Here is a 17078-nt window from a genome sequence, read left to right as displayed (position 1 = left end):
TTGAATTATGAAAATCTGACATCAAAATCGTAATCTGCGCCCCAAACACCGTGGTATGTACCTTTTCAGGTCAATCAAAACCATTTTCGACTTTTGGCCAGGTTTTTAGGGAAATCCGCCACTGTGCATCAGTTTAACTCCTATTTTCTAAAAAAGCTAAAATCGACACTCGGATATAACTTGAACAATTACAAGATTATTTTTGCTCACGTAGTACAACGTCAAACAAGTTTTAAAGCATGTTATAAGTTCAATCTAACTTATAATAATGGTTTTAGGAGTGCCATGAAACCTTCATTGTTACTAGTGATTTTTTTTTTTTTTTTTTTTATTTCGATTATAGAGGTTTTAACCTTAAGGTCATTCGCCTCTTCGGGTTAGGAAAATCTCTTATGAAAAATTTCCAACCCTATGTGCGGGGTCGGGACTCGAACCCAGGTGCGCCGCGTACAAGGCAATCGATTTACCAATACGCTACGCCCACCCCCATTACTAGTGATGTTGACGATCGACGACAACGACGACGATCGTAGCAAGTATCTGTATTATAGTTTGGATTGCAACATTTTCTGCCTTCATCCGCTGGGATACATGAAAATTAATGAGTAAGCTCGTGAGTTATGTCAAATATCTTGTCTCGTAATTTAACAACTATACGAAATACAAATAAGATTGCGTATTATGAATAATTCTTGAGCACAATTATACATTTTAATACGACTTTTTGAGCGACTTAGTGAATTGTCACAATCACCATTAATGTTTAATATTTCATTTGCCGCCGATAAATAATTGTGTTTCAATAACCAACCTCAAACTATGCCCAACACTTCTAATTACCGGTCCATGACGTCACCCAATCACTTGCGCAAGCCGTAGACAGCAGCTTACAATTCTATAACACCTATTCATTATCGAATCAACGTGGGAGAAGCTCTCACCACCTGCCATTGCCATATCTCGAAAGAACGAAAGCTAGCAATCTGATAAGGCACAAGGGAAAACATCATTGTGATTAATAGTCCGAGTCCTTTCGGATTGGCAAGTTCACTATCGTTTTAAATATTGGCAGCTGGTGTTTAAATCACGTGTATTACGAATCTTGGTTAGGTTTCGGTTGACTTTAATATTGAAATTATTGGTGAAAAAATTAGGAAAAAGTTTTATGAAGGTCGTCGACCGCCAACTATTAGTCCTTGGCTTTAAGAATAGGAAAGATGATATCACCTAAGAGGAAGGCCGCCTCCAGATATCTCTGCCAGAATAATCCATTGGGTGGGAAAACTCAGCCTCACTAATTAGATTAAAAGAAAATGTGTACAGGTATTTGCACGCAGCAACAGTCTATGTCACCTTCGCAGTAGCGCACGGAAAGTTATGTTTATCTGTACGTCTAAATTAGCAATCATTAACATAATATTCCAGGTTATACGGAGTTTTAAGCGGTGGTATACGTTTCAGCTCGTATAAGCATGTCAGTTTGGTAATAGTTGTTATACCACTAAGACTCTAATTAAATGTCAAGCAAGATTTTCTAACAACAATTAGCTATACTGCTGTACTGAAGGGTGAATACGAAGTTATGGTATGCCTGTTGATGTTTTTCCCACTGTACATAAACTAAGGAGATTTGGAACAGTTTCCTTTTGAATGCGCTTCGCGTTGCGTTGTATTGTGACGATGATTTTGGCACACGGATTTCATCTTGTTTCACTACTGATTATCTAATAACGGTTGCTTAGGGAATGGTAAGAAGGACTACATACCAATCCGACCCATATTAAAACCTCAACAGCATGCTTGCCGCCATTGCCTGACGACCCCATCTCCATCGTTCACGGGGCAAGATAAAGGATAAGATAAACGGGAAGTAATGATGCTTCACCTACTTAACTGACTGACCACGACTCATCTCATCTCGACGTCTCTTCCATGGTTTCGCGGAGTTGGAGGCTTGGAATTAGTAGATTCAGAAGGGTACATGGTCTAGTATGCGCTCCAAGCAAGCGATGCCATTTTTTTACGCACTCTTTATTGGACCATAACAGCTTGAAGGTGCCAATTTTTGGCTTTTACATTTTAAGTTTCTTAAAACTAAGATAATTCAATAATGTATTTTTAAAACTACATGCAAAATCTGAGGAGCAGTTTCGGACTATCTTAAGATGAGTGACAATTTTAGACTATCTTTAACTAGGAATACAGTTTAAAGTACATGGGAATCAATTATTAATTATGAAGAAGGGGTGAGCCATTGCATATAAATATACACGTTAGCTATTGTTTATGAGAAATTTTAATTTAAAGAAAGTTCAACAGATTCAAATTCAGTTTTTTTTATGACTAAAGCCTATTCGCTTCAGAGAGACATTTTCAGGAAGAAGAGTTGATTTCAGCATCGGAGTAACAACAATATCAGATACAGGGGAGAGAGGACACTGGTGGCAGAAAAGAGAAGAGCATCAAGCTTGCAGTTTGCGGCAAATTTCCAATGGTTACGTCAGCCTTGGACCGACAAGACAGTACGCAGCGGAACGTCGGGTGGTCCTCGTTGAACCCGTAGGGAATTCTCCAAAATAGGTCAGAACTTTCGGTTGTTGTCGGTTCCAATTTGGATTACAGAGAATTTCTGAGAATGAGAGAAAGAGAAGGGCTAAATTCTTATATTGATTGATTTTATGAAGAGTTAGATGAGGAACATATACGGAAGATCGCTGCTTTCCATAACATTTCGTACTGGGACATGTCCTTGTACTCGGGTTCTTATATAAATTTGCCCGGCGGACCCTTATTTACAGGGCGACCTAGGTGCCTCTACAAGAATTTCGGATTTTCGTATGTAAACAAACAAAAACAAATGAACTAAATTTTACCGTGTTTATTTTCTACAACTCTCCTTGTGGTTGTTCGCTGTCACTGTTGTTTCGCTATGGATGATGCTGGCAGAAATTACTACACCTATCTAGAACAACATATCGTTCACTCAGCTCGTAGGAAGATGCACCCTTTTTGGTGACAGGTTTTTCCGGTAAGTATTGCGGTCCAAGTTTAGCATTGTAAGACTGGAGTGCATTCGACAGTTTCATGTTTCGACGGTAGATCACTTCACCATTTTCAAAAGGTTTGGCGAATTTTCGATGTCGCAAGTTGTATTGGTGTCGAATTCCCTCGCCAAAATTTAGACCTCAATCTCCAGGATTCTGTTTAATTGTTGGTGTCTTGTTTCTAGGTCACCTTCACCGGAAATTCTGCTGAAGTTTTCGGTAGAGGCCATTTCACACCCATTAATGATGAAATGAGGACTAACCCCAGAGGGAGGAATGAACGGTAGTATTTAGGATGCGCTCCACATCGGTGATGTGGACATTCCAATTGCGCTGCTCGGTTCGAGCATGTGCCCGGATTGCGGTGTTTATCGAGCGATTTCTCGCTCCACTGGGTTTGCCTTCGAATGATAGCGAGAGTTCCGCCAATATTTGATGTTGGTTTCTATTAAGAATTGATTTTGACTCCTTTGAGGTGAAAGTGGAGGCATTGTCGCTCAGCAGAATTTTCAGGCTGCCATGGCGATAAAACCACTGTTCGCGCAGTATCGTACAGAGTTATTTTTCGAACGGGAGTTACCATGACGTACTTGCTGAAGACATCGAGGACGACAAGCAAGTGTTGGTTGCCATGTTTGCTTTTTGGAAGAGAACCAATATAGTGTACAGAAACCATTCGCCATGGTGCATTTGTCGCACACGACTGACCCATTTCGGGCTGGAATGGTACGAACGGAGCTTTTATCTCTTTACACGTCCCGCATTCTCGAATAAACATTCGTATTTCCGATCCCATGCGAAGCCAGTAATATCGCAACTGCACTTCGTGAATCGTTTTATCGTATCCCGCGTGAAGCAAATCTTCATGGGTACGTTGAATCAAATCTTGACAGAACTCGAGTGCTGGAGCGAGTTTCCATCTGAACCGCAATAATATCCGCACATTCCGAGGAAACGAAGAAGTTTCGTTACGGTAACTGATCTCTCTTAGTCGAGAATCTTTGTCAGGATTGAGCCAGTCCTGATTCAACAAATAACCAAGAAACTTCAGTTCGGGAACTCCAAAACGGGATTTTTCCAAAATGATGCTGGAAAGTTTCGCCTACCAGGATGATGTCATCTAGGTAGACGAAAACGTAAGGTTCCCATTTACCTCGTCCTAGAACCTGGTCCATCAGTCGCGCTAGAGTAGCGGGGCCAAATGGTAGACGAGTAAATTGGAACATACCCCTGCCAGAAGCGGTATATTTGCGATTATAATTGGCCAGGGGTACCTGGAGAAAGGCCTAGTACTTCGCCTTGGGTAAGCCACCCAATATTCGCCCAGGGTGGGGCAGAGGATATGCATCCCGTACAGTATTCTCATTCAGTGGCCTAACGTCTAGACAAAGGTGAAACGAGTCGTCTGGTTTCGTGACAGCCACAATATTAAGCGACCAATCCAAATCTCGATAATTCCCATAGACCGCCATCGGTCAACTTCTTCCCAGACATTGGACAGTTTCTTTGGGCTCATGTGATAAGGATATCGGCAAACGAGTATCTTGTTTTGTGAACTGCAGTTTGGACACGATTAGTGGCTCTATAATATATTTTTGGTGCTCAGGGCAGTTATCGTTTTCCGTCCAGACTTCACATTGAACCTTATGAAATGAAAGACGACATTCTTTTCACAGCTGCTCGCGCATATTACTCGTCGCTAGAAGCTGGACATAACTATATGATATTTCGTAAAAAAAAACCCAAATTTTGTTAAGAGGAGTTAACAAAATTTGGGTTTTTTTATATATAAAAACCGATTTAATCCACCTACCAGTGAGATGAGACATTTCTTACACATATCACTGTTTGCCGAGCACACGTAAAGTTGGCAAGCAACTATATGTGAGATAAGCACAGTTTCAAGTCCTGAATAAATTAAAGAAAAACAATAAAACAAATAAAAAATTAAAATAATTATGAAGTAAAAAATAAAAAAAGTTGTTCATAAAATGGATAGAATGATTAATATAAATCAAATTAATAAAATAAATCAAATTAGCTCAAATGAAAACTAAACAATATTAAAAAAGTTATGAAATGAAGAGAGTAAATTAAATTGTTTCAAGCTAAAAACTGTCTTCCAATAATAAAAAGAACAATTATTAGTTTTACTTTTGTGGGGATATCTTGTCTAACCCCAAAGTTATAGCTGTTTCAAAACGTGGTTTTTCATAAATAATAGGGTATGCAGAGGGTTAACAAAATCACTAAAAGGAATAGAGTGAATAAAATAAATAAAATGCAGAAAGTGATAAAACGAATAAAATGTTTTCTTTCTATCATGTTGTTGCTTTTGAATAATAAATTGATTGAAATGGAAGTCAGCTTGCATAACACGAAAAAAGTGAATAAAAAAATTAAATAAACGGTACGAATAAGATGCATGAGATAATAAACTGATCGGAATGCATACAAAGAATGAAATGAATACAAAAGATAAAATGAGGTCAACTAAACAAAATAAATCTTTTGAAAAAAAAATCATTAAAATCATCAAGTATTTTAAAAAGTCAAATATTTAAAATCAAAAAATAAACAAAGCGAATATAATCTATTAAATGAGTGAACTGGAAAAAATGAGTAAGGTGGGGCAAATCCGACCTAGTAAATGGTTTTGGCTGTAAAATGCTCATTTTACATCGGATCAAATCGTTTTATATACCAAATTAAAGGTTAGACCCCTGGGCAACTTTCTGTATATACCATTTTATTTGAATCTTCGGAATGTCTTGATATACAAGTTTTTTTACTAAAATGTTCATTTTTGCTGTTTTCAAAAATGTACCCCGGGTAAACCCGACCCCCTATGTCTTTGGTTGATTTAGTGCAGATATTACTCAAATTTTATGGTTTTTCAATGATAAATCAATCAATGTTGTGTTATTGAATTGTAACATGAAGAAAATGAAGCTCAATATCAATCTTGGAATGCTAAAATCACGAGCAGTAGCACGTAATGATATTCCCATTTGCATCGGAGCAATTGCTCGCGAATACTATAATCATCACGTTTTTGTGTCTTTCGTTTGTAATTATGGACCATTTTGCATAAAAATAACAAATAATAACAATAACAATATATTTCAATTTGATAAATAAATTTTTCTTAGAAAAAAAAAGCGGTCGGATTTACCCCAATATTTAGAGGTCGGATTTGCCCCATCGCGTCATTTTTCATTACGATGCAATTAAAAAATATATGAAAAAGGTTGAACTAAATTCATCTATGCACTTTGTAGGACTTAAATCAAAGAATTTAAATCCATTTACATTTATTATGCAATCACTTTAACAATCAGAAATATCCTGTAGTCAATGATGCACAAAAGTCAAATCAAAAGTTGTAAAAACACACATTTTGTCGTATGAGCATCTCAATGTAGACTAATAAAATGCTGGCATACCACCATTATGATTATTTTCGATGCTCTACACGACAACATTGATATTAGTTCGCGTAGTGCTTCTGACTTTTGGTAATAGAGGGGGGTCGGGTTTACCCAACGGTCGAAATTGCCCCACCTTACCCTATACAGAATAAAATTTAAAAAAGTTAGTTAAATGAAATAAATGAATAAAACGAATTTCACGAATTCCAAAACCATTGTTTCAGAATATTCTGAAGTATTTGTGAAAATCGCATTGAAAAGAGCACGTTTTCGTTCTTCTTTTATTGACGACGTTTTAAGATTATCTGGTTTTTCTGCTTTATTGATGAGCCTTAATTAGTCATCAGGAAATCTAGAAATCAGGAAATTGTCTTGGAATTAAAAGATGTCTTTTTCTGAATTCTGAAAAATGATTTTTGTACAGAAAAGAATTTTCAGGTCCAGTATTTTAACGCCTAATTTGAAATAGTGAACTGAGATAAGGCCACCTGTAAATAGTATTCATTTGCATTGAACCACCACCACCCTTCCTTATCACTTGCGAATCGTTACGTTCGGAAATCTCGTTCTGGAGATATGGGTTTATTAGTCCTATACAAAGAAATACCATGACAACGAAATGGTTCAAACTATCAGTATACGTATTTAAATTAATCGAAAAGCCAGTGGCAATTGAAAGTGCCCCTGGACTGCTTTTGAAAAATGAACATTCTTGAAATTGCAAGTCGAATTTTTTCGCAAGCCAATATGAATTTCGTCACATTGATCATGAAAAATGTATATTGGGGTTTTCAGTACAATTCAGTATCAGTTGTAGTTACACAGTAATATGTATGACATAAATTCAGTGAGATCAACTATCTATCCAATGCGTAAACTGTGATTGTAATCTTGGCTAATTTACGTGTAGAATAGGAGCACTCAAACGAAACGTCTATTGAATTGTCCAATGCCTGTACTAATTCTGGCATTGAAGCTTCAATTGAAGCGTTCTCAGCATAAGGCAAATTTGGGCAATTGAAACCAACGCTATACGTTAAAAGCATCCTTTTACTGGGATACAAGTAAAGTTCGATAGTTCAGGGGTCTGTGGGCGCCATCTTGTGAATATTTTTTAGAATTTGATCCGTTTTTTTCATAAAAGTGCGTTCCAATACAATGAATCTGCATTTTCAATAACATCAACCCAAAACAGGTGTCTCCATTTTCAAATGACACATTTGGGCATATATTTCATTCAAAATTCAGTAGTTTAAAAAAGTGCACGTGGAATGTCTCTTTTCAACATTTTTGTCTTCAAACAACCATATTACCCAATTTGAAATACCCAAGAATTTCCGTAATTTTAGTATATACAAACGCTCAGTATAGAATTAAATTAAATTGGAGTTGATAAAGTTTTCGGTTTTTGGTCATATGACTCTCCTTAGTGCAACGTTTCGAAGGAATAGCCCCTCATCTTCAGAGGAAAGCAGGGTTTGAACATAAATTAGTTATAGTTTTCTTATAATACAAATATTTTGCAAATTTTACCAGGACCACAAATATTTTCTTTTTCAAGTAGAATGTAATATTTAGTTTGTTTCCGCAAGCGGCTCTGTTCTGCACTAAAATGGCAAACTATTTATAAGGAAACAGAGGGCAAAATAGGTTTGTTTTCATTAACCTGAACAAATACATCGCAAGATTAATTTAGCTTGGAAACTAACAAATATTTCAAATTAGTTGAAGAATGGATTTGGAAATATCAGGATAGATCTAAGTCGTGACAGTTGTCACGAACACGATTAGCGAGAGATCGGGGGTGGGAAGGGGCGATAAGTGAGGAATGGTAAATGATGGTTAGTGCTGTGACATTATTTTTGTACACAGGGCGAAATTTTGATTCCTTACCTCTTTATTATATATAATGCAACTGATAATTTTTTCGCCATAATTAGTATAACATAAATCTTGCAAAAGAAGCTAAACTTTCACTAGAATTTTGTTATTCAAAAATAAAGTTGCTCTCGGTGATGCTACGAGTATAATATGAATATGAATTGTATTAGAAATCTATTTTCTCGCTACTTGGTGATCTGTGCATTCATATACCATCCAACGTCTATCTCACGACTGAACGTAATGCTTAATCCAATGGATAAATACATCAACTCTGGACAAATTTTCACTTTGAAGTGAATTTACACATTGTTTTGTCTTTGAAGTAAACTTCGTATTAATTTTTGAGAAATAGTTATTTATTAAGTAAACTCACAAAATGTTTCCGGAATCGAATTCCTTGAATCACACAGATGTGTTTTTATACCCGGATGTTCAAATTCGGTTTAGTTTTGCCCCTAAAACACCAGTAAAGCAGTACTCTGTATGCAATGGTCTAATTTTCAGTTACTGAAAATTGGTAAGCGAGGAATAAAAATACAAAATGTTCAATATATCCGCCGTTCGTGCACGGATTTTGATATTCTATAGCTTGTTCGAAAGGTATTTTTACAATCTTTTCAATTATGTGCATTGCTGCGACTGCATTGCTTTTTTCAAAAGTTATTTGCTTTAAACCCTTTCTGTTTTGACCAAATCATCCATATCTCAGAAAGTAAACAAGATATCGAAAAACAAAAATAATAGTGTCAAGTGGCAACGTTAGGTCATTTGAAACTAATTTCGTTAAGATCGGTACAGCGGTTGATGATATAATTACATGACATTAGTGCACATACATACATACCCACACAAAGACACATCCAGACATTGTCCCAATTTGTTGAACTGAGTCGGTTGGTATATGAGACTCGGCCTTGCGAAAAAACTTTCAATGTTTGAGCGAATCCTATACATCTCTTTTGTAAGAAATGTAAAAAGTTCACGATAAATTAAAAAAAAGGTCCCAAAATAGTTCACAAGCACTCAAGATAGATCGTAAATCATGAACCAGTTCACGAATCCTTGAATAATATTTTATGATTTTGTGAACTATTTAACGGGCCCACATTGTTGGGTGTGACTATTATACTAGGAATCATGAATCAGTTCACGTTTTGATTTTGTGAACTATTGCACGAGCTCGAATGGTACGTCATGACTATTTTACTAGAAATCATGAACTAGTTCACGAATGCATGAAAATTATTTCATGGTTTTGGAAACTATTTCATGAGCATGAATGGTGAATTGTGATTAATTCGCTAGAAATCATGAATCAGTTCACGTATACCCACGGAATGATGAATCAGGTCACGTATACGAGCACGGATGTTAAATCGTGATTAATATATAAGGAATCATGAACTAGTTCACGATGATTTAAAGGATTCATGAATAATAAACAGCAGTGATGCTCAACCTGGGATCTGCGGACCCCTAGAGGGGCGTGAAGTCGTTGCTGGGGGTCCGCGAAGAAAAATATATTTTCCGAGTGCATATTGAAATTTCAAGTCTTGTTGCCTAACAAACTGAAAATAATATATTGACAGCATACAACATCGATATTTAACCGTGGGGGTCCGCCGCAACTCTGGGTGATTTCTAAGGGGTCCGTGGTACGAAAAAGGTTGAGAACCACTGATATACAGGGTTTCGTGACATAGTTCATGTGAAAATATGTTTTGATTATGTGAACTACTTCACAACAGCGGCCCTTACACGTTCAATATTTTTATCAATACGAGTATAGACGATATTGCTTCAATAGTCAATCCCATTTGAAATGTACATCGTCAATACACCTTTTTCCATTACACGTACAATACTTTAGTCAATACTTTCTAGTATTGACAAAAATATTGAACGTGTAAGGCCCGCCAACCACGAAAACCAGATCATGTTCAAAATGTTACAAAACAGGAATCAGTTCACGTTATATAGTCGAACTCTGAATAATGTTCCAAAAGCTGGAATGAAATCATGATTCAACCTTTGGTTTTATGAATAATGTTCATAAAGTTGTGAACTAGATCATGTAGAGAAAATCGATTTGGTAATAGTATGGCAGAAACCGTGACTGAAGTTCACAAAACAAACATCTTCACTAGTAAAAGCGTTATATAGGTGTTACGGGATGGAAAAGGAACATAATTATAAAACACGCGATTTTTGCTCATGGTCCTGTTTTCAAAATGCAAAAACGTGATTGTTCCATAATTTGCGGCATTTTATTCACGATTTTGGGAACAATCTGTTCTTAGAAGTATTTATTAGCGATATACGCAGGAATATCGAAAAAATTCGAGAACTGGAAGCGTTCAAAACCTAACCACACACCATTTCTGTTGTTTTTGGAAAGTACCCCATATCGAAAACAAAAACGTAGTTCTACGTTAAAAATGCCTTAAAATATTTTGTGAGGGTCACTTTGATAAGAAACCGCGTCTAAAAAATTTCGGCGGCAAAACACTAGAATGAACATGCAGAACTCTGTTTCATGTACGGAATTAGTGGATGAAACGATAAATAACACAAATGCAAGGTGCCATTGCTTGAGAAACTACCAGAGACGCTTGCAGAAGTGGCTCGTATATTCATTGCAATAGATTTCTGTTTTAGGTGTTGCCCAAGATTGCTTACTTCGAAAAACTGTGCGGAAACTATTTTTTTTTCATACGTTTATTTGACACGGCATTTGCAAGCGTGCGGAAACTAATTAGAACAATGACACCCCCGCAACCGAAATCAAACGACGAAAGTAAGCAAATTAAGTTTGATTTTTGTATTTCAAATACATCTCGTCAGTAACTAGCGCCAGTTGTTTCGTGAGAAGCACAGATAGGAGCTCTGCTTTGCTGACGAGAATGCGAAAACCAACATTATCGCCTATTGTCTTTTGGCTAGGGAATCAAACTCCTGGCACTATCCAATATTAATTCCCCAAGGGGAAAAATTGGATTAAAGTTTGATTTCAAGCATTTTTCAAATTCATCTCGCCAGATAAAGGACAAGAGTTCGTTTTCGCTTTCTCGTCAGCTAACCAGTGTTTCTGTCTTTGCTTCCCGAAACATCACTCGTGACAAGCGAATTGCTTTAAGTGGCCACATGTGTCGTGTGACTGTTTGGATTATTGTGTATAACTAGTGCTAATTTGGGCACTAGTTTAGATACATAGTCTAACTTGGTCTCGAAACAAAAAAATTAAATTTAAGTTAGATTTAAGTTAAAAAAAAATTCAAAGGGCTATCGTAACTCATAAGATGTTGCAAAATCAAATAGAAGAAATTACAGACATCTAACAGCAGCAACAACAACATCAGCATGGATGAAGATGACTCATCGATAACAAGATCGATAAAAAATCAAATACCTACGAAAATAATCTTCAGTCTTACTAGAAAATGCGTTCTCTAAACTATATTTTTAATTAATTAACTAATTGAACCAAATATTTGAAACAGGCTCCGTAAAGGTGTCGCATTAATAAAGTGATAAACTTAAACGAAGTAAACGTAATCATGATATAATATTAAACCAGCATTAATCCAGACATTTTTAGACTTACAATGGGATACCCCGTAATAATACATGTTTGTTGTGGGAATTGTTTCGACTTTATTGAGGGTTGCTAACAAAAATAGTATTTTTTCCTTATTTGAAGTTTACTACAGCATTACTAAACGTTTATTATGATGTTGATTGGTTTAATTGCATCGTCGCACAGTATTTCCAGTATGTAATATACAAACAATTTTGTACAGAGAAAACCTTTCTTCATACTCTCGCTCAAAGAGAAACGGCAAACTTGTCTCTTGGGTTGCACTCACTAGCCTAAAATATGATTTATGTTTTTTTCTTTCGTATAGTTGTAATGTTAATATTGACAGCATCTGTGTTAAATTGATGGAGAAGATCGCACATTGAAGGTGTTGGTTGGTCTTCGACCCTCTTCGGCAACCTGGCTTAAAGCTTAATTTTCCTTCCTTTCTTTTCTATGTGTTGTTATCCATGGGGCTTATTTGCATTTCTGCCGCGCAATTTACAAAAAAACAGCATAAGTTGCTGGGGGTGGTGATTCGAATATAAACAGTTACAAACGGGCTCAACAATCGAAAACGGAAAAGGAAACCACCGCAGCCGTTTACTTCTTGAAGCAGGAAATGGGGTTGAAGTAACACTGGCGGTATCGGATCTGACGTTTCATTTCAGGTGCCCGGTAAAGCTGATCCCAACCACCTCCGCCGCCGATGGCACTGTAAGAGAAAGAAGATAGTGTATTAGTTACCGGTTCCTTTTGGCACAACCAAGCAAACGACACCCACTTGCTCTGAGCGTACTGAGCCAGCAGCTGCAGCTGTAACCGATCCAAGCCGTAGTCATCCAGGCCCTGGTTCGATGGGTAGGGACTGTAGTTTGTGTACAGTTTCCGCAGCTCAGCCAAATTCATCTCCGGGGCATCCTGAAATGAAAATACACACGAGTCAAAAACAACTGTCAAGGAAGTTGACAAACGAAAAATAACAAAAATTTCTGCTTGATGGCAAATTGCCTTTAGCAAAAATAGAGAAATTTGGATTAGTAGACAGAAACTCAGCGGTAGTTTTTCACGAAATACAATCATTCCTCGAACAGTACTGTAACTGTGAATTTAGATGTCTATGAAGCGAGATATTGAATCAATATTATTGATGCCGCAAATGCTGGCGTAGTTGGCAAATAGATTGCCTTGTAGGCTGCTCACCTGGGTTCGATTCTCAACCCCGCACATAGTGTTAGAGATTTTTCAAAATAAATTTCCAACCCGAGAAAGAGTCGATTGAAACCTCTATGATAAAAAAAAACTGTTTTGATTAAGATTAAGACCTCTATAAATAAAAGAACGTCATCAATTATTTTTGAAATTCACTCCAAAGCAAAAGAACCGTTTTCCTGCGAATCCTGGGACATTTACTTCGGCCAATCGCCAGAAGAATGTCAAAAAATTGTACAGCGTGTTCTATTTTGCACAATCTTGATTTAGGTAAGCAATGAAAAATGAAAACAACGTAAATTAGCCTTGGGCTACCCTAACTCCGCAAAACTTCAAACAGGATTCGTACGGGGCCCTAATATCTTTTATCTTTTATGTATGCATAAACAAAGTGTCACTGGTCGTTAACAGTTTATTTTTCCTTACATGCCAAGATAGTGGTTTACCTGAATCTACAAAGTGCTCAAATGCACTTTGGGCGAGCGTACAACAACACACACACACATACCGTCATCACTTACCTGATTGTCGATTGCATTTTGCGGTCGTCCTGAGGTTAATCTGACTACACACAGCAGCAGCGCTAGAACCAGCAGAAGCTGCCTCGATGCCGCACTGGTGGGAACCATCCTGTCTAGTTTCGTTTACGCTGCTAGGATACGGGGTGTGTGCTGCGATGACGTGCGGAAAACCGCCTGCGGAGACTGTTTTCTGTTTGTTTTTCTTCTGCGAAAATCAATCACGCCCAACCGGTTAATCTGTAAATAGACGATCGAAAGTGAAAGGTTCCGTAAGTCAAGGTAACATGAGGCCGGTCGAAAGATGATGCGACAGCAGAAAAGCAATTAATTCTGTGGTTGAACACGGAACGGCATTATCCTGGGTCGATTAGTCGTCGGTAATCGTAGCTGCCGGATTGAGACATAAATTTCTCCGGTACTTCACTAGGTTACGTAAAACGGTGGAGAATGGCGGATGCTTACAACCGAGCACATGGCCATAAAACGTGTCACGAGGAGAAAAGGATATAGTTTAGTAATAAAGATTAATATTTATCAAGTGGTGTCATCCTGCCAAAGGATCACGCCACGCGCCAGTAACGGTGGAAGGGCGATTCTAGGCGAGAGCCGAGTGGTATACATACATGATAACGCGATTTGCCGCCGAATCAGCCCCGTAATGGTGCGATAATGTCGGTATCCTTTGTTCCACAGGAGGAATAAATTGTCTCATTATTCAAGGCCATATCGCGGAAGACAGTTGGAATTTCATTCTTATTGACGGAAAGAAAGCAACCGCCGTCGAACGTCATTCTGGATGCCTTTTGACATTTACAGAAAGAACTGATCCTAACAACACGTTCATTTGTCAAGTTGGTTGGCAGCCACTAGGTCGAATCGTGACTGAAATTGGAACAATTGATTTATTTTTTCCACAAAAAGTGATTGGATGTTGATGATAACTGGATAATAATGCACCCTGGCGTAGATCGAAACTACCAATAAAGTTTTTAGGATTTATAAATAATTATTTTCTAGTGATCAAGAAATCTGAGTGAGTGTTTTGTGGATATTCCATACTTCAAACGCAAACAGATAATCGACATCAGGTATGACGTAGCATGTAGCGCATTTTAAGGGTTTGATCTCCTTCTTCCTCCGTTGTATCACTGTATATTTTGGTTGGTGCTCACTTACGTTTAAGATAAATGACGATGTTTTTCTTCAAAATACAGTATGCAGTTGAGCTAAAAATACCAAATCTTTATGGAAATTTGCATGTAAATTGTTCAACCTGGTTTTTGGCACTTGACAGCACATTTTTCATGTTTCTGTCACTCTTTTTATTTTCTGGTATTTTGCCATCACGACAATCATTCAAAGCATTAACAATACTTTCCGAACACATCTTTGACTAGGCTTGATAAAATCGTCTGGTTCTGTGCAACAACGTAATCGTTATCAAGCACTTTAATTTATTGGTGTGTGGGAGACTTTCTTATATCTAAGCTCCCTTCACGGAGAAGTACATAGTCTAAATGCCAACAAACATGGTCGAGATCGAAGGTATGGTTTCCGATTCGAATCTCCTTCTCCCGAAAATCGAGATTGTATTGTGTTTTGTATGAAGCCAAAATTTAATTTTTAAACTGGAAGCTCCATTAATTTACGAACCAATTGAATTAATTCGTAAAAAAAAGTTTTCGTTATTTGGGATTCAGTTCGTAAAAAAGTTCGCTTCACATTCTTATTTCAAATCGTTTTGTCATAGCAGTTCACAAAATTTAATAAATATAACTTAACAGTATGGGTATTTTTTGGAACGGATTGACGTGCAGATGATGGATATGGATGTTTGGCGTCACTTTGAAATCCATGATCGCGATTTCCGGTTGAGCTATATTCTCGATAAACCTATTTGGTATTTTTGGAATGGACGATGATGATATTTGGAATTGTTTTGAAATCCAGGATGGAGACTTCCTGATGAGTAATTTATTCGATAACCCTAACAATTTTAGTGTTTTGGAATGGACTACACGAGTAGCTGATGAAAACAGATTTTTTGCACCATTTTAAAAACCAAGATGGCGGCTTCCGGTTGAGCGTAATTCTCTATAACCGTAACCATAAAGGTATTTTTCTAGATGAACTTGACGAGTAGATGATGGGAATCGATGAGTGACATCATTTTGAAGGCCTAGATTGCGACTTCCAGTTGAGCAAAATTTTCTATAACCATATCATCACTATTCCTATTACCCATTCTAGAAATACTCATATTGGTGAGCTTATAAAGAATTCATCTAAACCGGATGTCGCCATCTTGGTTTATAAAATGGCTTTCGACATCGATTTCCGTCATCTACCCATTAATTTCATTCTGATAAAACGGTCATTGTGAGGTTATTGAAAATTTATCTAAGCTGGAAGTTTCCACTTTGGATAGTGAAATAGCGTCAAACATCGATTCCCATCATCTACTCGTCAGTCACACTCCGAAAATACCCATATTGTTGAGGTTATAGAAATTTTATCTGAACCGCAAGTCGCCATTTCGGTTCTCAAAATGGCTTCCAACATCGCTTTTCGTCGTGTACTCGTCAACCCCCTTTCTAAAATATCCTTATTCTCGAGGTTACAGAGTATTAATACAAACCGGAAGTAGCCGTTTACTCATCAACCCCATTCCACAAATCCACATATTGAGTTTATAGACAATTAATCTAAACCGGAAGTCACCATCTTGGATATGAAAATGGCTTCATGTATACATTTCCGAGTACTCATCGTTAGTTAAGAATATGTCAAATTGTATATAAATTCATACGATACTACACGTATTCAATCTTTTTACGAACTTAGTTCGTATAAAAAAGTTCGTTATTTCAATATTTAATTCGTAAAAAAAGTTACGTAAATCGAAATTATAGATTGATCGGCATTTTCAAAAATATTTTCGATAGTTCTTACTGATAACTGATAAATATTCTATAAATCCATTTTCTAAAGGATCAGAAAAACTTTTAGAGAATTGAGAGGAAATATTGATCTAGAAACTTTTAAAACTGTGTTTTAAAATTAAATTCCAGTGTAATACACGGCAAAAAAAATTATATTGAAACAGCGAATTGAAGATTCCTCTTAATGGAAAATAATTTTATTTATAAACTGTTGAAAAATACATTTACAGTGTGCTTAATGAACCGGTGTTTTCGATTTTACGCAGTGTGTGACGAACATTTAGACTTAGGTTTAAGGCGCTATGATATCGATTTATTTTAACCTTCGCTTGATTCGGGAAACCAGCCATTGTCGTACACCATAAGTTTGATGACAATCCAAAAATTTACTATTTGATACACTTATGGCCCTTCTGAACGATTGTCATTTTTCGGTACAAGTGTCGATTTCAGCAAACCCAGTTTTT

General features: G+C 36.9%; 1 protein-coding gene across 1 annotated transcript in view; it reads right to left on the bottom strand.

The window, feature by feature from the left end:
* Positions 1-11989: 11989 nt before the first annotated feature.
* The window catches only part of LOC131678985 (uncharacterized), a 38479-nt gene continuing 33390 nt past the window's right edge, over positions 11990-17078 (bottom strand). Inside the window, exons 2-4 of the mRNA XM_058959491.1 lie at positions 13670-13906; positions 12721-12857; positions 11990-12651 (exon numbers count right to left, since the gene is read on the bottom strand). Of these exons, the coding sequence (XP_058815474.1) occupies positions 12540-12651; positions 12721-12857; positions 13670-13777 (357 nt within the window). The 5' untranslated portion in view covers positions 13778-13906 and the 3' untranslated portion in view covers positions 11990-12539. The remainder of the gene's footprint in view (positions 12652-12720; positions 12858-13669; positions 13907-17078) is intronic.

This window comes from Topomyia yanbarensis, chromosome 2 (assembly GCF_030247195.1).
Source record: "Topomyia yanbarensis strain Yona2022 chromosome 2, ASM3024719v1, whole genome shotgun sequence".
NCBI lineage: Eukaryota > Metazoa > Arthropoda > Insecta > Diptera > Culicidae > Topomyia > Topomyia yanbarensis.
The sequence above is the reverse complement of the archived record's forward strand: the minus strand, read 5'-3'. Positions and strand labels throughout refer to the sequence as shown.